General features: G+C 40.9%; 1 protein-coding gene across 2 annotated transcripts in view; it reads left to right on the top strand.

Annotated features, from left to right (window-relative positions):
• Larp4 (La ribonucleoprotein domain family member 4) overlaps positions 1 to 18,187 on the top strand; it is a 45,644-nt gene extending 27,457 nt beyond the window's left edge. For both annotated transcript variants that reach the window (XM_028788271.1, XM_028788272.1), the window contains exons 9-16: positions 1,281 to 1,493; positions 2,610 to 2,713; positions 6,044 to 6,256; positions 7,263 to 7,311; positions 11,118 to 11,279; positions 14,119 to 14,243; positions 15,380 to 15,548; positions 17,230 to 18,187. In XM_028788271.1, coding sequence (XP_028644104.1) covers positions 1,281 to 1,493; positions 2,610 to 2,713; positions 6,044 to 6,256; positions 7,263 to 7,311; positions 11,118 to 11,279; positions 14,119 to 14,243; positions 15,380 to 15,548; positions 17,230 to 17,568 — 1,374 coding nt within the window. In that variant the 3' untranslated portion in view covers positions 17,569 to 18,187. The remainder of the gene's footprint in view (positions 1 to 1,280; positions 1,494 to 2,609; positions 2,714 to 6,043; positions 6,257 to 7,262; positions 7,312 to 11,117; positions 11,280 to 14,118; positions 14,244 to 15,379; positions 15,549 to 17,229) is intronic.
• Positions 18,188 to 19,577: the final 1,390 nt, after the last annotated feature.

Genomic DNA, 19,577 nt, shown 5'->3' with positions numbered 1-19,577 from the left:
TTTTTTTTTTTTTTTTTTTTTTTTTTTTTTTTGATTTTTCGAGACAGGGTTTCTCTGTGTAGCCCTGGCTGTCCTGGAACTCACTCTGTAGACCAGCCTGGCCTCGAACTCAGAAATCCACCTGCCTCTGCCTCCCAAGTGCTGGGATTAAAGGCGTGCGCCACCACCGCCCGGCCATCACACGCTCTTTATTTTAAATATTTTTAACTTTAGATTCTGAAAGAAAATCTACTACAGATAGATTCTGACGTCCTGATACTAAAAAGAATTTTAACAACAGTCCTCTAAAAAGACCCATTAACTGGAACCTGGAGTGGGCCAGATCCAGTGCTTATCTGGGGAAGAGGTTCTGTCTACATATATTCCCAAACGGCAGATGCCGCACGCTGGCTGCCAGAGAGACTGATCAAACAAATAGAGAACAATAACAAATCCAGGGAAGAGAAGCCCCCTGAGAAGCGTATTTTTTCTTTACAAGAAACATGAAGATGCTTCACAATTGTCTTCAAACAGGAGCGGATCAACCAGCATACCAGACTTGAGAAGTTCTCAGTGCAGAAGACATCACCACCCACACCTCCAGGGTGGCTCTATTGGACTTTTGGTTCCCTGATTTATGATTTAGTGGGGTACATTGTTTATTCTCAGGAGAAAACCCATTACCACAGTTACTATAATTGGTGGTGCGCCACCACCGCCCGGCGGATGGCAGGTTTTTTAGTTAAACTTCAAGTTAAGTTTGTCTTTAGGCACTTGGGAGGCAAAGGCAGGCGGATTTCTGAGTTCGAGGCCAGTCTGGTCTACAGAGTGAGTTCCAGAACAGCCAGGACTACACAGAGAAACCCTGTCTCAAAAAACCAAAAAAAAAAAAAAAAAAAAAGAAAGTTTGTCTTTAGGATTTACTTTTATTATTTTAGTTATGTATAGGTGAATGTGTCTGCATGTGAGTATGGGTGCCAGCAGAGCCCAGGGCACCTTTCTGTTCTTAGCTGTTTCCTGTAGCCTACTGCCCACCAGGTTCATGTTGTTACAGGTGCTACAGATCCTAGAGTCCTCAAGAGAAGCAGGCTCTCTCTTAACCATTGATCCAGCACAAATTCACTTGCTTTACCTTGTTTACTGTGGCTCTTCTCAAGTCCACACTTTCCTATTAATTAAAGCTATTGTTGTCTTTTGCTCTGTTGATTCTAAGCAGAAATGAATCATAAGATAATGTAAAAAAAGTTGAATATATTTGTTGTAAAATATACTTCATTTATTACTATGTTTTCTTCTTGTAGGCAAGGATAAAAGCCATCAATACATTTTTTGCTAAGAATGGTTATCGATTAATGGATTCTAGTATGTATGCTCAACCCATTCAGGCTCCAACTCAATATCCCTCACCTGTCTTCATGCAACCAGTGTATAATCCTCATCAGCAGTACTCAGTGTATAGTATTGTGCCTCAGTCTTGGTCTCCAAGTCCTGCACCTTACTTTGAAACACCACTGGTAAGTGAGTCTCTTAGAAAATAATAAAATATTTAGTTCAAGATAAGATTTGGAAAAAAATCATCTAAAAACCAGATGCAGATGCATTTGCATGTAATTAGACTACCTACAGGGTAGGTACAGATCTGTCTCACCAGAGATTCTGTGTTAACAGCCTCATTGCAACTTGAAGGCCAGACTAGTTTGCATAGCAACAAGCCATAGTTGTGTGTACTCACACACACACACACACACACACACACACACACACACTGGTCAGGTCCATTGATTTCTGGGTAACTGTAGTAGCTCCTTACTCATTATAAACATACTGTCACGGGTTGAGCTGTTAGTGTCCACAGCTTGATTCTTTACAGTTTGATAAGTGAATTAAAGAAGAAAATAAGTCCTTTTTGATTGATTGATTGATTGATTGACTGATTGATTGATTGATTGAGTCTTATTACTATGTAGCCCTGGCTGTCTTTGAACTCTGTGTAGACCAGGATGACCTTGAACTCAGAGACCTGCCTGCCTCTGGAGTGCTAGGACTTAAGATGTGCACCATTGCCTGGTTCCCAGGGGAGTTTTGTTTTGATTTTCGAGACAGGGTTTCTCTGTGTAGCCCTGGCTGTCCTGGACTCACTCTGTAGACCAGACTGGCCTCGAACGCAGAAATCTGCTTGTCTCTGCCTTCCAAGTGCTGGGATTAAAGGCGTGCGGACCACCGCCTGGCTCCCAGGGGATTTTTAAATAACTCCCGTGTTGTAAAATTTTGTCATGAAGCTGGGCAGTGGTGGCGCACGCCTTTAAACCCAGCACTTGGGAGGCAGAGGCAGGTGGATTTCTGAGTTCGAGAGTTTGAGGCTAGCCTGGTCTACAGAGTGAGTTCCAGGACAGCCAGGGCTACACAGAGAAACCCTGTCTCGGAAAAAAAAAAAATGTCATGAAAGAGTTTTGTCTGTAACGACTAGTGAAGTGTTATAATCAAGTGCTGTGTGACATGAGCATCACAGAAGTAAGAGGTTTCTATTGACTGGTTGACAAAACTGATACGGCAGCCTCTCACTCGGGTTTCTCAGAACCCTCTCTCAAGTATTTTAACCCTTACCATTAAATATTAACCTTCTCTTCTAGGCTCCCTTTCCCAATGGTAGTTTTGTGAATGGCTTTAGTTCACCAGGATCTTATAAAACAAATGCTGCTGCTATGAATATGGGCCGACCATTCCAAAAAAATCGGTAAGATTAAAAAATAATAAATTTATTTTAAACAATTCACAGTAATTCTTGAGGAATTACTATGTTCTTGTTGGGAGACTTGTTATTTCTATAAGTGTTAGTTTTTTTTTTATTTATTTTATGTGAGTATAGTGTTGCTCTCTTCAGAAACACCAGAAGAGAGCATTGGAGGTGGATGTGAGCCACCTTGGGGTTGCTGGGAATTGAACTCCAGACCTCTGGAAGGTGCTGTGTTCTTAACTGCTGAGCCATCTCTCTAGCCCTGTGTTTGCTAATTTCTATTTTAAAAATGTACATGAATTATCCAGTCTAGAATTCTAAAGATGCTTCTGGGTCAGAATGAATAATAGATATAAAGGGGTGAAGATTTTAGTGGTTTCTGTTTGGTCTTTAGTTTTTTATTTTATTTTATGAGGAGGGGAGTTTTGCCTGCAGTATGTGTATGCACAACTCTCACTTCTGTTGCCTGAGTAGTCCAGAAGGCGTTGTCCCCTAGAATTGGAGTCACCAAGGACGGTGAGCCTCCGTGTGTTCTGAGAATTGAGTCTGGGTCCTCTAGAAAAACAGTACTCTTTAACTGCTGAGCCGGCTCCACCCCCAGTTTACTTATTAATATGAATCTTGGGGATTAAGTTCAGAGTCTTGTGCTTACAAGGCAAGCACTTAACCAACAGAGTTTCTTCTCCAGCACACATAAAATTTTAAGTACTGACCTTAAGTGTTTGTCTTTAATAATATTATGGCTGCCGGGCGGTGGTGGCGCACGCCTTTAATCCCAGCACTTGAGAGGCAGAGGCAGGCGGATTTCTGAGTTTGAGGCCAGCTTGGTCTACAGAGTGAGTTCCAAGACAGCCAGGGCTATACACAGAGAAACCCTGTCCAAAAAAAAAAAAAAAAAATATGGCCAGGGAGGCTGGAGAGTTGGCTTAGCCCTTGAGAGCACCACAGACTGTTCTGGCAGGCCCAGGTCTGATTCCCAACACCCCCATGGTAGCTCACAATCATCCATGACTCCATTTATGGAGAATCTGATTCCCTCTTCTGATCACCACAAACATACATGCAGCCATAAGCATGAATAATAAAAATTATAAACAAACCAGACCTGCAAGGCTGGGATGTAGCTAAGTGGCAGTATTGCCCTGCTTAAGGCCCTAAGTTTTACTCTTTCCAAAATAAAATAATTGTGCACATGATGCATGTAACCATGAATATACTTTTTTTAAAATTTTTATTGGATATTTTATTTACATTTCAGATGTAACCCCCTCCCCACCCAGGAACCCCCTATCCCATCCCCCCTCCTCCTGCTTCTATGAGGATATGCCCCCACCCATCCTTCCACTCTCACCTCCCCACCCACGATTTCCCCCACACTGGGGCATCCAGCCTTCATTGGACCAAGGACCTCCTCTCCTTCCTATGCCTGACACAGTCATCCTCCCTTACATATACAGCTGGAGCCATGGGCCCCTCCATATGTGCTCCCAGGCTGGTGGTTTAGACCCTAGGAGCTCTGGTTGGTTGGTATTGTTGCTCTCCTCATGGGACTGCAAATGCTTTCAGCTCCTTCAGAGACAGATTTTTGTGTTGTCCTGTCTGTCCTGGAACTCAATTGTAGACAGGCTGGCCTTGAACAAAAGATCTACCTGCTTCTGCCTCCTAAATGCTGGGATTAAATTCTGCCACTGCCCAGCCATGCTTTTTTTTTTTGTTTGTTTGGTTTTTTTTCGAGACAGAGTTTCTCTGTATAGTCCTGGCTGTCCTGGAACTCACTCTGTAGACCAGGCTGGCCCTGAACTCAGAAATCCGCCTGCCTCTGCCTCCCAAGTGCTGGGATTAAAGGCGTGTGCCACCACCGCCCTGCGCAGCCATACATTCTTTTGTGTGTATGCATGTGGGCATACAAGTAGGGGGTGGTGGTCAAAGGACAACTTTGAGAAGTCAGTTTTTAACCTTTCACCTTTTTGAGGCATCATCTCTTGCTTCTACCACTGAAACGGGTCTAGCTGGCCCTTGGGTCAGTTCTCTTGTCTGCCTTCCATCTCTGGAATGTAGTGCTGGGACTACAGATGCTACCACAGCTGTAGTTCCTGGATGTGTGCATTCCCAGGATCAAACTTTGACCTGCTAAGCCGTCTCCTACATAAGCACGAATACTTACTTGCTAGCTTTCCACTACCAGCCTAATTCTTGTTTCCTTCTTGCTCCTAAGAAGTGATGGTCTAACCAGGCCCTTTTCAGTTAAAGGCTCCAGTCTCTTTAGTTTATGAATATTTTTGTCATTTGCATTTTCCTATGGGGAAAAGGGGAGCGGGAGATGGCTGTACTGTAACTCACTAAACCAAGCTAGCTTCCGCCTCTTGAGTGCTGGGATTCAAGATACGCACTAGCATTCTGTTTGTTGGTTTTCTCAGATAGTGTCTAGCTCAGAGGCATGTAGTAGGGTCAAGGGCATGTTCTTAAACCCCCACTCCTCTTGCATCTACTCTCAGATCTTGGATTATAGGCCTGCACTATCATGCCTAGTGGAGCACTTTGTTACAATGTTTCTGTTACCTCTTGACAGCCTGGTGATGGGGAGGATGGACTCTGCCACTGTGCTCTTCTTTCTGTTATCACATTCTTGTGTGTTCGGTTTGGTTTGGTTTGGTTTATTTCTTTTCTGTTGCCTGGACTGTGATTGTTAAGTCCTTCTTGGTAAGATTATGTGATTTGAGAGCTATTTAAAGTTAATAAACTCCTGTATTAGCCTTGTTACAATCCATAGTGAAATGAGTTTCTGAACTCCATGTAAACATTGTAATTTACCTTACCAAGTTATTTTCAGAAAGATAGGTAACCATTTTTAAATGCCTGTCAAAGAATGTACTGTAATTTTCATTGATATTTTTTCTAAATATATATATATTTTTTGGAAGCATAATTTTAGACTGAATTTTGTTTTTCAAGACATGGTTTCTCTGTGTAGTTCTGGCTGTCCTGGAACCTGCTCTGTAGTATAGGTTGGTCTCAAACTCACAGATCTGCGTTCCAAGTGTTTTGATTGTGTGTATCCACTACCCAGCTTCCCCTATTCTTTTCAGACATAATTTTTCCTATAAATATTTAATGTTACAGATAATAAGTTTATGTGTATGCTGTAAATACATAAAAAGAAATACAATGTTTTTAGTTCCCCTGTACAATAATGAATTTTTTAAAATTCCCATTAGTGTTTTTCCCCAAGTTTCTCCAAATACATTACTTGATGTGGAAATTCTTTAATTGCCTTTTATTAAAAATATAACATAACATTTATTCTTTGTCTTTTTTTTTTTTTTTTTTTAGTGTAAAGCCTCATTTTAGGTCATCCAGTGGTTCAGAACACTCAACAGAAGGCTCTGTGTCATTGGGGGACGGACCATTGAGCAGATCTAGTTCAAGGATCTTTCTTTCTGAAAGGCATAACGCAACAGTAACGGGGCATCAAGAACAAACTTACCTTCCAAAGGAAGCTCCCATTTTACAGATGGAACAGAATGGAGACTTTGGAAGAGGCAGGTAAGGAAATGTGGGTGTATAAAAGTTATTTAATTCCCCTACATGGTGGCTCACACCTTTAATCACAGCACTTGGGAGGCAGAGGAAGTGATTCTCTTTGAGTTCAAGCCTAGCTTGGTCTACAAACATAGCCAGGACAGTTACACAGAGAAGCCCTGTCTCGAAAATCAAGAAGAAGAAAAAAAAATTAATCATAATATGCTTATCTTGAACGTTGAAAACAATCTGATGATTTTTATCTTTTTTTAATGTGGTTATAGTAAGTAAATTTATTGTTTTAATGAGTTAATAGGATTTGGGAAGGTTTAGTTTTAGTTTGAAAAGATGTTCTCAAGTATCCTATTTAAGCTACTGCTGAATTTTTTTTTTTTTTTTCTTCCTGAGACAGAGTTTTTCAGACAGTGTTCCAGGACAGAGTAGCCCTGGCTGTCCTGGAACTTACTCTGTAGACCAGGCTAGCCTCAAACTCAGAAATCCACCTGCCTTTGCCTCCCAAGTGCTGGGATTCAAGGTGTGCGCCACCACTGCCCGGCTGAACTTATTTATCAGTGGTTTTTAAGGGTTTTTTGGTTTGGTTTGGTTTTCACCCATACTTAGCCTGGAATTTGCCATGCAGAAACTAGGCTGGCCTCACCTCTCAGATCCAACTCTCTTTGCCTAAGAGTGTTGGGATTCAAGATCCAGCTCTGCCTTCTAGTTCCACATTTCTTCCAATTTCTCAACTCTAGGAGTTATATTTTGTCTACTCTGCCTGAATTAGACCTTAAGATGATTCTGATGTGGAAAGTGTTACTGATACAAGCAGCCCAAGCTAACGCTATAGTGGTAGTTGGAGAACCTTTTTGTAGATTAGTTCAAAGTTCAAGATTCTTCAAAGGAATTAACTTTCCCCTTAATAAAATGGAGGAATAGCCCTTATTTTGAAAATTTAGATATTTTAAATAGAAATCTGTGATAGGATGTATGTATTTTAAGAACTTTATCTGTATTATTCTTGTGTTAAAAGGAGAACTCTCTTTAGAGGCCGAAGACGAAGAGAAGATGACAGGATCCCAGTAAGTATTTTAATCTTTAATTATTTTTCCTTTTGATCTGTCTTTCCTTTTTGTTTTGTTTTGTTTTTTTTTTTTCCAAAATATAACTGAACCTGAGATTGATCTGAAGGTTATTTAAAAATACACCTTCTAGTGCCTAGTTAGGAGTTCAAAGTTGTATTCCTAATATTTTATATCAAACATATTCACATTGCTTAAAAGTAAATTTGACCCAGGAGTGATGCATGCATTTAATCCCAGCTCCTGGAAGCAGACAGTTCATGCCAGCTGGGGATACCTATCGAGGAGACCCTGCCTTTAAAAAGAAGTGGGAGGAGGTAGCGGAATTGGAAAGGTTACTATGGTGTTGTTATTGGATCCCTGTGCTGAGGCAGTGTCTCACTGTGTATCTCATACTGGTTTCCCACGCAGTCCCACTGCTTTACACTCCAGTTATAGGAGTTACGGGGTTATAGGTGTGTAATGCCATGCCAGCTTCTTCTGTTGCTCACAGTGTTCGTATCAGTAATACAATGAGAGCCTCTCGTAATGAAGCTGTGATGGATCCATCCCTAGAACAGGGAGCAGCAGACTCCTCACATCTTGACACATCGGAAGCTGAGGGTAGAGGACTAGAAGTAGAGCTGGGGCCTGGTAAAATGTCCCTGCAGTCAAGAGCGCTTGTTGCTTTTTGCTGGACCTAGGTTTGGTTCTCAGTACCCTGACTTTGCTTACAACTGTTTGTATGTAACTGCATTGCCAAAGGATCTGGTGACTTTTGGCCACCATAGTCACCAAGCACACATGTGGTACACAGACACGCATACATAAAACTAGAACTTACAAAAATTTATTTTTTAAAAGAAGTAGTGGTGCTCAGGAGCCAGAGGCCAGTGGGTCTTTACAGTTTTCAGGGCCAGCCTGGGCTACACAGCAAGTTCTAGCCAGCCAAGTTAAAAGAAAGAGAGGTAGAGCTGGACTAAAGCCTTCAAAGGTCTACAACTAGTGGTCTATCTCTAGCAACCAGTCCCTACAACACAGCAGGGCTGGGCTGCGTATGAAAGCACGTGATCCTATGGGGACCGTTGTAGATCCAGAGCATAGCCTTATAACGATCATTCTGCATGTCTGACTGCATTAGAGTTCACTAATCGAGCAGAATTCATGTATGTTAATTAAAAGGGGAGACTATTATAGTTTATATAATGTGGTTGGAGTCCAACAGTGGCTCTCCTACACTGGAGAGACCAGGAACCCAGTAGCTGCTGAGTGTTCGAGAATACCTGAGCCATCCAAAGCTGGCATTGAGCTTATCTCCAGCTCAGTTAGAAACCCAAAGAAGCTTGTTCTGTTAGCAGAAGAAACAGCAGCAGCAGCAACAAGGTAGATGAACTGACTATCCAGAGTGAAGTCTAGATAATTGAAGTTTTTCTTCTTCTTTCCCTTTTTTTCTCACTCAGTAGTAGAAGATACTGTCAACTTTAGAGGCGGCTCCTCCCATATCATTTATAGCAGCCTGGTGTAGTCAGATGCTTACTGAGGCTTTCCCAGTGATTCTAGGCTGTGTTAAGTTAACATTTAAAACCAGTAGCCAGGCATGTGGGCACACACCTTTAATCCAAGCAGACAAGAGGCAGAGGCAGGTGTCTCTGCCAGTTATACGTTTTAGCCCAGCCAGAGCTACAAAGTGAGACCCTGTTATTAAAAAATGAACAGGCTGGAGAGGTGCCTCAGTGGTTAATTGCTATTCATCCTGATAGCTCAGGTTCAATTCCCAGCACCTACACAGTAATCTTTAATCCCAGTTGCTGGGAATTCACCATCCTTTTTTGATTTCCACAGGCATGAGATACACATGTCATTCACAGGCATACATGAAACAAAACTATCCACCATAGATTTCTACAATTTTTTTAATTAAAATTCAGTAAATGTTAATTTATATTGGTTTTGTCAGTCTTGACATGTTAGATTCGTTCTCAAACTTGTGTAGGTGATGGAAACTTGCCTTTGTGCAGAGGTCAGCTTTTTGTGGTTGTACTATGGAGTCTAGATATTGAGCTCAGGTTGTCAAGCCTTTGTGGCATGTGCTATGGAACATGACCTACTGAGCCATCTCACTCACCCTATGACTCATTCTTACATTTACAGTCTTAGTTTTTTTAAACTCACAAGGGCTGAAGAGTTAGCTTGGTGGCTAAGACTGCTATTCCATTCATCCTGTGTTCTGTTCCCAGCATTCACATCAGGTAGTCAAGACCACCTGAAACTCCAGCTTCAGCTGGAGTTAGCTTGCTTCACTTTGCAAGGACATGCCCTCACGTGCACATGCCCACATACACACAAGTGTATAGACAAGACATGATAATAGTGCACACATGTGATCCTAGACCTTAGAAGGTTATTATAACACTAAGCTTCTCATTTAGCCCAGACTGGCCTAGAACTTCTGATCTTCCTGCCTCCTAGGTGTTGGGTCACAGGTGTATATCACTACACATTCTTTACTGGCTAAGGAGCAAACCTAAGCTCATGTATGCTTAGGCAGACATTATACCCAGTGGTTTTATTTATGACTGTCCCTTTTATAGGCAGCCAGGAAAATTTAGGCCCCAATTAGTTTTTAGTCATTATAGCAATCCATGTGAATCCTCAAGTAGCCTTCAAAGATTGAGGATGAGAAAAAAGCCAGGCAACTGGTGCATACCTGTCATCTATGCATTTGGAGAGTTAAACAGAAAAGGACCAAGCTTGAGGCCAGACTGGGCTTCTTAGCATGACCTTGTCTTAAAAAGAAAAATTAAGAGTGGAAAGAATGTAGATTTTGGATATAATACATCAAAAATGTCAGTTGGCTTGAAGGAAATGGAAACAAAGATGCTTTGAGGTAGAGTAGGAGAGCTTTTATGCCGGAGTGGGATCTTAGAAATAGAAGTGTTACAATTTGATGAGAATGTGCAGGCTCCTTAGAAGAGAAAGAGGTGAGATGTTAAGGATTGCAGTGGTCACTTTGCACTGAAAACTGAGATTGTTCAGTTCAAAGTACCCAAAGTGAAATCTGAATAGAAAACCCTGAAATAAAAATATTGATTGTACATTTGGGTGATTTTTGAGAGAGTATGTGTGCATGCATGATTGCCTGTGCCTGTGAAAAGTTGTTCACTGATGACCACTAAAGGGTAAAAATAGTGTTTTAGCACTTACATGGAAACTGTAGTTGATGTCTTGAGGAATGTGTAACACAGGTCGGCTGTGAAAAGAACAGGAGAGACCAAAAGTTAAAAAGTAATTAGGGAAAGATTATTGTCAGATTCAACAAGAGCCAAGGCAAAGGTACCGCAGGCTCAGGAAACAGCATGCCTGGTGGATGGCCAAGAGTGAGTCTATTGAACATCTGTGGTAAAAGCCTTTGTGAATTCAGTAATGAGGAAGCAGTGAGTTAGTAAGGCCTCTCAGGGTATATAGGATTGTAGATTGAAAGGAAGAATGACATTTTCAAACATGTTTTATAGCAGGAGGGATATTGTTTTATCTACAGATTATATGGAAGGAGAAAAAGTAGGATCAAGATGGGGCTATTGTTTTCAGTTTTGTCAAAAAGGGGGGTAATTTAGGAAGCAAAGAATTGTGGGCATTGGCCAGGGTTCAAACAGAAGAGGAGATTAAGATGATTGAACTCAACTGAGGTGAGGAATTTATACCGAGGTGATTCTGTGTCTTCCAGAAGTCATTGCTTGTTTTTCTCACAGCTGTTGGGGCAGAGGGTTAGAGAAAGCATCAGGCAAATGACCTGTTAATGGTTTGGTTTTTTTTTTTTTTTTTTTAAGAGACCCCAGCCTACAGCAACTGAAGCAAAGGCTCCAACACCAAAGTTTGACTTACTTGCTACAAATTTTCCTCCTTTACCCGGAAGTTCATCAAGAATGCCAGATGAACTTGCTTTGGAGAATAGAATGTCTGATGTTGTTAAAGGTGTCTACAAAGAAAAGGTAAACTCAGAAGTGCCCTCCGTTCTCTCACTTTATGGCATCATAGTTAAGTGTATTAGGGATGTTACTTAAATTTTTGTCTTCATTAATATTTACTTATAAGTTCAATTTACTTAGTTTTCACCATGTTGTGAGTTTTTAAAAGTTCTATAGTAAAACTCCAAAAAGGTCAAGAAGGCATTCCTTGGCTCAGTTTGTGAGTTTAGAGTCTGGAAGTACTGATAGAATCCATTCTACACGCACACATATACATTTTTGGGGCAGTCTTAGTGCATAGTCCAAACTGGCCTTAAATTTTCCATTCACCTGGCTGTCCTAGTGTTGGATTTGGAATTGTAGGCATGTGCCACAATTGTCTGGCAATATATTTTTGAGTGTGGGCTTTTCTGGTCTCATAAATTTTACCTTAATTTTTTCTTTTGTGGGGTGGGGGTTGGGGGAGGAGCCCACAGATACAGAGGTCAGAGAACAACTTTCAGAAGTCTGTTCTCCTTCCACCATATATATATTCCAGGGTCAGCCTGGGGTTGGCCGACTTGTGCATTGAGCAGTTTTACCCACTGAGCCATCTACTGTAGTACACTCCTGCAGGCAGGGTTTATGTAACTTCTGAGGACTTCCTGACTGGCTAGCTGACCTGAGACTTGGTGTGTAGAACCAGCTGGCCTTAAACAGTGATCTTTCTCCCCACCCTCCTGAGTACTAAGATTACAAACCTTAAATGTGATTTTTCTCTTCCTTTCAGATTTTCCCTTTTTTAGGCAGAGAAGAGGGATGCTGTAGAGCACCACAGTGTGGTGATCGGGAGGGAAGGGATGGAAGTAGTCACACTAGGAAAGAGGGAAAGAATATTTTAAAAATGAGCCACAAGAGGAGAAATACCAAACAGTGGGGCTAGAGGACTGTAGCAATGTCTCATACACTTAAAAGAAGTACTAAAGGGCCTGAATCCCAGCAATGAGGAAGCAGAGGGAGGTGGATCTCTTGAGTTTGAGGCCAGCCTGATCTACAGAGCTAGTTCCAGAAGAGCCAGGGCTACAAAGAGAAACTGTGTTGTGAGAAACAAACAATAAATAAATAAACAAATAAATAGATGAGGGGGAAATAAAGAATGGGGAGATGGGTGTAAAGAAAAGGGGTTGGTGGGGAGGTCAAACAGTACAGAAAATAATGGGAAATTAGGTATACATTTTCCAAGACATTTTCTTTTCTTTTCTTTCTTTTTTTTTTTTTCCGAGACAGGGTTTCTCTGTGTAGCCCTGGCTGTCCTGGAGCTCACTCTGTAGACCAGGCTGGCCTCGAACTCAGAAATCTGCCTGCCTCTGCCTCCCAAGTGCCAGGATTAAAGGCATGCGCCACTACTGCCTGGCTCCAAGACGTTTTCTGTTCTCATATTTGGTCACTTTTTCTGTAGGAATAGTTCGCAATCAGAAATCATTTTCCCTTAGAATTTTAAAGGTAGTTCAGTTTCTTGTTATTAAAAGTACTGCTAAAAATAACACTGGACCTTGAGAGATGGCTCAATGGTTGAATGCCGACTCCTCTTGATGTAGACCACCTGAGTTTGGTTTCCAGCACATAGGGTAGCTCACAAGCACTTGTAATTTCAGCCCTGTTTTGTTTTTTCTTTTTTCTCTTTTTAAATGTCTTGAGTGTTTTGCCTGTGTTATGTTATGCATGTGTCTAGTGCCCAGGGAAACCAGAGGAGTATGTTGAATCTTGTGGAGTTAGACTTAGAGATGGTTATAAGCTGACTGAGTGCCAGGAATCCAGTCTGGGTCTTCTGGAAGAGCAGCCTGTGATTGTAACCACTGAACATTCTTCTAGCCTGTGTTTTGCTTTATTTACTTATTTTTAAATTTATTTTATATGCATTGCTGTTTTGTCTGCATGTGTCTGTGTAAGAGTGTTGGATACCCTGGGACAGGAATTACAGACAGTTGTGAGCTGCCATGTGGATGCTGGGAACTGAACCTAGGACCGCTGGAAGAGCAGCCAGTGTTCTTAACCACTGGACCATCTCTCCAGCCCATGCTTTGCTTTTATGTTCTGACCAGGATCACATTCTGTGGCTTATACTAGACTCGAACTCACTATGTCGTTCAAACTGGCCTATACTGTGGCAATTCTCCTTCCTTAGCTTTTCAAGTGTTTGGAGCTAAGAGTCAGCCATTGTTCTCAGCTGTGAAGAGACTCATCTTTCCCCCTAGCAACTGTTGGCTTCTGTATGCATCTCATGAATGAAGTCTTGAAATGTTCTGCCTTTCTGTATCTGGCTTGTTGTATTTATCAGAGTGTCCTCAAGGTTCATATTTGAATCATACTTGGTTATGTTTATACTTTTACCACTGGGTAGTCATTGGCTTATTTCCTTTTTGGCTCATATAAATGATGCTATAGTGATTATTTGTATGAAATTTCCTGTAGTCAGGGTGTGGAAGTAATGCCTGGCTAGACTTTTTTTTTCTTTTTTTAACAATTGTAATAGAGAATTTCATTGTTATTACGGCATATTTTTATTTCTTTTGATGGCATGAGTAGAACTGGTTGCTAGGTCCTAGGATAACTGTGTTTTATTTAGCTGCTAGATTATTTTCTAAAACAGTTAAATCATTATAACATTGCTGCCTTTAGTATCCTCCTGCCCCTGTCTCTTAAACACTAGGATTTCAGATGCGATCCACTGTTTGCCATGAATGCCTTTTACTGCACTGTGAACCACTGTGTCATTGCTGGTTGAGTGATAATTGAGCATACTTTAGCACTTACTGTATGCTTGTTCATCTTTTCTAGTAAAGTGTCCAAATGTAATTTCAGCCTGTGCTCTTTCAACCCTTAGGACAGTGAGGACGTGCGCGTAAGTTGCCCTGTGCCTGCAGAGGACGTACAGACAGACTGCAGTTCTGCACCACAGCTCAGCATAAGTCCTAGCCCTCCATGTACAGCTGAGCCTCCTGCGTTAAGGTACTTGTTCTCTTCTTTTTCAGAATAAGAACTTCAACATTAAACAACTTTTTCTTAAGTTGGTAGTGTATCACTGAATTTTAGCCCTGGGGAGACTGGGAGAAGAGGATTGCAAGTTGAGTCCAGCCTTGGCTATCCAGGGAGACCTTTCTCAAGGAGTAGGGGTGGAGCTGGTTAGATGGCTCAGCAGTTAGGAGCAAAAGAGCCATGTTTAGTTTCCAAGTACCCATGTCAGGCAATGCTCAACTGCCTGTAAGTCCAGCTCCAGGGAATTGCTCTTTAGGACTTGGAGAGCACCTGCACTCATGTGCACATAAAAACACAAACCATTTACGTAATTAAAAATATAAATCTTGGGCTTGAGAATTGCCTCAGCAGTTAAGAACACTTACGGATCTTCCAGAGAACTAGAGTTCAGTTTCCAGCACATATTCAGTGGCTCAAAACAATCTGTAACTCTGATTCCCTTTTGATCTTCGCTGGGACTGGGCACACCATGTGGTACACACATAGATACAGACAAAACACCATACACATAAGGAAATAATAAAGTAAATGTAAATAAACCCGATGCACAAACTTTAATCCCAAAACTTGGAAGGCACAGGAAGGTAGATTTCAGAGTTTGAGGCCAGCCTGGTCTAAATAGCAAGTTCCAAGATGTCTGGGGCTACTACATAGTAAAATCCTGTCTCAAAAAACTAAATGTAAAATTTAGATAATAAAAGAGGAGGGGAGACTTTTTGGTTTTTCGAGACAGGGTTTCTCTGTGTAGCCCTGGCTGTCCTGGAACTCACTCTGTAGACCAGGCTGGCCTCGAACTCAGAAATCTGCCTGCCTCTGCCTCCCAAGTGCTGGGATTAAAGGCGTGTGCCACCACTGCCCTGCCTTTTTTATGTTTTATACTATTCTTTGATGATTTCTGTATTCTGATCTTATCTTCCCCTTTCTGTTTTCCCAACTCTTCTGTTTTTATAATCCACCGAGTGCAGTAGACGAGGGCTGGTCCCTGGAGCGTGGATCCCTCCCAGGACCTCCACTGAGGGGACTGACGCCTCAGCCCACCCCACAAAACCCGTAGCTCAGCTGCTCCTGCGTATTATACTAAGCCTAATACCAAACTTTTTTTTCTTTAGCACAACTCAGCAAGAGAAGGATCAAATGGAGGATTCTGTTGTTCCAAAGGACATTCTCAATCCAGTGACTGTACCAGTGTCTTCTCCAACTACTACAAAGCCATCAAGGGCAAACGCCGCTTCACCTTGCAATAGTAATGTAAATACACCTATAGCTGTGGCCCTACAGGTAATTTGAAGAGTTTATGTGAGGAAAAAAAGTACAATTGGTTAGGAGATAAAACGTCTTTTCATTTCTTCTCCTCCTCCTCCTGCCCTTTCCTCTCTCTCTACATTTACATGCCTGGGCCCTTTCTGTCTCTCCTCTCCTCTCCTCTCCTCTCCTCCCCTCCCCTCCCCTCCCCTCCCCTCCCCTCTCTCTTTCTTCCTCTCTCTCTCTCCCTCTCTTCCTCTCTCACCCATGGTGAGTTCCCTGGCCTCTATTCTCGGAGTCAGTAGACTCACCCACCTGAGAGCAGCTCCCAGTAACCCTGTCTTTAATATAATTTTTAACAACAACAAAAATAACACTTCTTTTTCAAGGCTGGTGAGATGGCTTAGTAAGTGTGCCTGATGCCATGCTGTGTTGCGTTTAATGTCTAGGACACACTTGGTGGAAGAAGACAAGCAACTTCCATGTTGTGGTTGTCCTCTGACCACCACACACCCACCATGGTGCATGTTCATGTACACACAAGACATAGTGTAAGTAACATGCATTAAACTTTATTTTTTCATATAACACTTGAGAGTTCTCCATTAGGACTGCCTGGATCACTGAGAAAACAACAGGGCGGTCAGACGTGACAGTGCACATGACTGTAATTCTATCACTGTGGAGGATAAGGAGGGAGGTGAGCTCCATGACACCAAGGCTAGCCATGACTACAGAGTGAATTTAATGCTAGCTTGGGCCATAGAATCAGATTTTTATCTCTTCCCCCACCACTCCAAAAAAAAGTTTTAATTCATTATGGGTTTTTTTTCCCCAACCCATGTTACAGTTAAAGAGTTATGGGAATTTATCATTTATGGATGATGTTAATGACATCAACCTCCTTAAAATTCTTGTTCTATTTTACTATAGAACAAGTTTTCATTTTGGTTTTTCGAGACAGGGTTTCTCTGTGTAGCCCTGGCTGTCCTGGAACTCACTCTGTAGACCAGGCTGCCATGAACTCGAGATCAGATCCACTTGTCTCTGCCTCCCAAGTGCTGGGATTAAAGGCGCGTGCCACCACTTCCTGGCCATTTCTGGTATTATCAATGTAGACAAAGCAGACAAAAATATTGAAAAGTTCCTCAAGTAAAATCACTAGGTCAAGATAAATTGAAAGGTGGCAAGATGACTCCATCTTGTCCTGAGCACAAAGATCTGATTGATCTCAGAACTAACTCACAGTGGGAACAAAGATGCAACTCTCACAAGGAGTCCTCTAGTCTCACATGCTGCAACATGTACACCCTCTCACACAAATCATGAGCGTGCAGTTACTATACATGACTAGGTAAATGGTTAGTAAGATCGCTCAGCAGGAAAAGGTGCTTGTTACCAAGCTTGACAGCCTGAATTGACCCTCAGAGCATGCGTGATGGCAGGAGAGAACTAACTCAAACAAATTGCTCTTTAAACTACACCTGTGTACTGTAGAATGTTTTTGTTTTGCTTTGTTTTGTTCTTTTTAATTTAAGGGAAAAAAATTAGAAAAATTCTGAAGACATTTAAGTTCATACATTTAATATCCATTATAGCAATGTCCATGAGAATACATATTTCCCTCTCCCAGACAATAACTTACACTGTCCTTCTGGTTAAAGCTAATTCTTATCTTTCAGAGAATTATATACCATAATTTTATTTCTTTTCAAAGGAACCTCGAAAGTTAAGCTATGCTGAAGTGTGCCAGAAGCCTCCTAAAGAGCCGTCTCCAGTTCTTGTACAGCCACTGCGGGAACTTCGGTCCAATGTAGTATCCCCCACCAGAAATGAAGAGAACGGAGCTCCTGAGAAGCCTGTTGAGAAGCCACATGAGAAACCAGAAACAAGGGCTAGTAAGGATCATTCTGGCTTCCGAGGCAACACCATTCCCAGGGGAGCAGCTGGAAAAATCAGGGAACAGAGACGCCAGTTCAGCCATAGGGCTACACCTCAGGGAGTGACTCGACGTAATGGGAAAGAGCAGTACGTGCCACCCAGATCACCAAAGTAAACCAAACTGTACAGAACTACTCAGAAACTTCCCTTCCCACGAAACTTGAGCCTCTGTTGAACTGTTTTGGAGGGAGGAAGTAGCCAGGAAAGAATGGGAAGTATGTCCCTAAATATGACGGATTTTGGAATTGTGAGTAGGAAGAGCCCAAAATTCATCTCTAAATGATTTTCAAATGCTGGAGGATTCCAATCAGTATAAATATATATATATATAAATATACACACACACACATATATATATATATATAAGTATAATTTTTCTATTTTTGTTTTTGATTTTAATTTGCAGGGTTTTTCTGCCTGGAATCAATTTTGAGGGTTCAGATTTAGCTTGGGAGAAAAAAACAAAAAAACATTATACATCCTTCAGTATAGGAGATGAGGGAGTGAGAGAAAATATTTTTTGAAGAAACATTTCTGTAAAAATTAGAAATTACTTTTTTTAATCTATTTAAAGTTTGGCTTGAAGAATGCTATCTCTGACTAAATGGCCTTGTGTTGCAAAGTAGATGAGTGGCTGGGGAGTCTGTTCTGGGTCTGAGTGTGTGCAGAAGTGATCTAAGCCAAATCTGTTGTCATGTTAGCGAATGATTTCAAAGCTGAATGTAATACTTGAGTAGATACTCTTTGTAGTTTGGAATTTAGGTTTTTTTTTCCCCTTGAGTTTTTTTTTTTTTTTTTTTTTTTTGACCTTACTAATACTGTATTGTATGAGCAAGCTATAAAGCTCTGATTGTGTGTGAAGCTGTGACTACCAATCAGTTTGATATTCAAGGAAAGAACGGAGATTATTCAAGAAAAAAAATTGAAAATTCTGTTTTAGACCTGAATACTGGATAGGTCAAATTGATTTCAGAAGTTCAAACTGCCCTGAGACTTTTTTTTTCCTTTTTAAAATTTTTTCTTGTTTGTTAGTCTCTGTTCTTTGACTGTCTGCCCCCAGAAGCAAAATGACTTAACCATTTACTGAACTGTACGTTTCTTACTACTTTGACCAGTTTAATCAAATTATATAACTATTCTAAGCTGCATAATGGAATATTGAAAGATTTTATTCAGTTAGAATTTTAGGTCCCAGGATGGTACTGACCTGCCAGTAATTTGTACTGGTGTTATAAAATGAAATAGTGCTTCTGGGTGTGGGGGCATAAATCTTTAACCCTGGCCTCCAGAGGTGTGGCAGGTGGGTCTCAGTTCCAGTCTATCCAGGACTCTACCTCTCACTAGTCTCTGTCTAGAAAAAGAAAAGAAAGATAAGCCGTGTAACTGACTTTCTAAATGGTCTAAAAGAAAAAGTCAAACATTAATTTGGGGAATTTCATTGTTTGTTTAAAATGTTTATCATCTTTCTTTTGCTTCCCCCCAAAAGTACAGTTTAGCATTTGCAGATTAAAAAATAGCAAGTCAAGGATGTTTTTGAGATAAAGTGAAAAAATGGTTGAAGAAAATAAATGCATAATTTCTCAGTGAATAAAGTTGTAGCTGTCATACATTACATAGGCAAAGTTACATGCTGGCATTTAGAAAACAGCTCAAATATGAAAAACCATGTTGCATTAATCTGTTTTAAGTCAGAACATTTTTATAGTTTTATGTAGGGTGGTGGTTTATTTTTCTTAGGGATAGTTTACAATACTAAGAACTGTCCCTTATATTAGTGAGTTACGTATGTACAAATTGAAACTGTAAATTGTGAACACTGGAAAGCACCATTGTGACATAAACATCGTAGTAATATATTTAAAATGAATGTAAATGGAAGTTAAAATTACATTACTGTGAAGCTTGCCTTCCAACTCTTAAATGTCAGAGATTTGTGTTAGTGGGTAATTCTTAAGAGCTCTGAAAACACTGCGCAATCCATGTAGCCCAGAATTATCATTTCATTGTAACTTATTATTCAGCTTGGTGAGTGCTTTTGATTTGGCGGATTGATAACATGGTATAATATATTTACTTAGTTGGAAACAATTATTTCTACATACTTTTTTTTTTAATCTGCTAGAT

This window comes from Grammomys surdaster, unplaced genomic scaffold, assembly GCF_004785775.1.
Source record: "Grammomys surdaster isolate TR1022 unplaced genomic scaffold, NIH_TR_1.0 125742, whole genome shotgun sequence".
NCBI lineage: Eukaryota > Metazoa > Chordata > Mammalia > Rodentia > Muridae > Grammomys > Grammomys surdaster.
The sequence above is the reverse complement of the archived record's forward strand: the minus strand, read 5'-3'. Positions and strand labels throughout refer to the sequence as shown.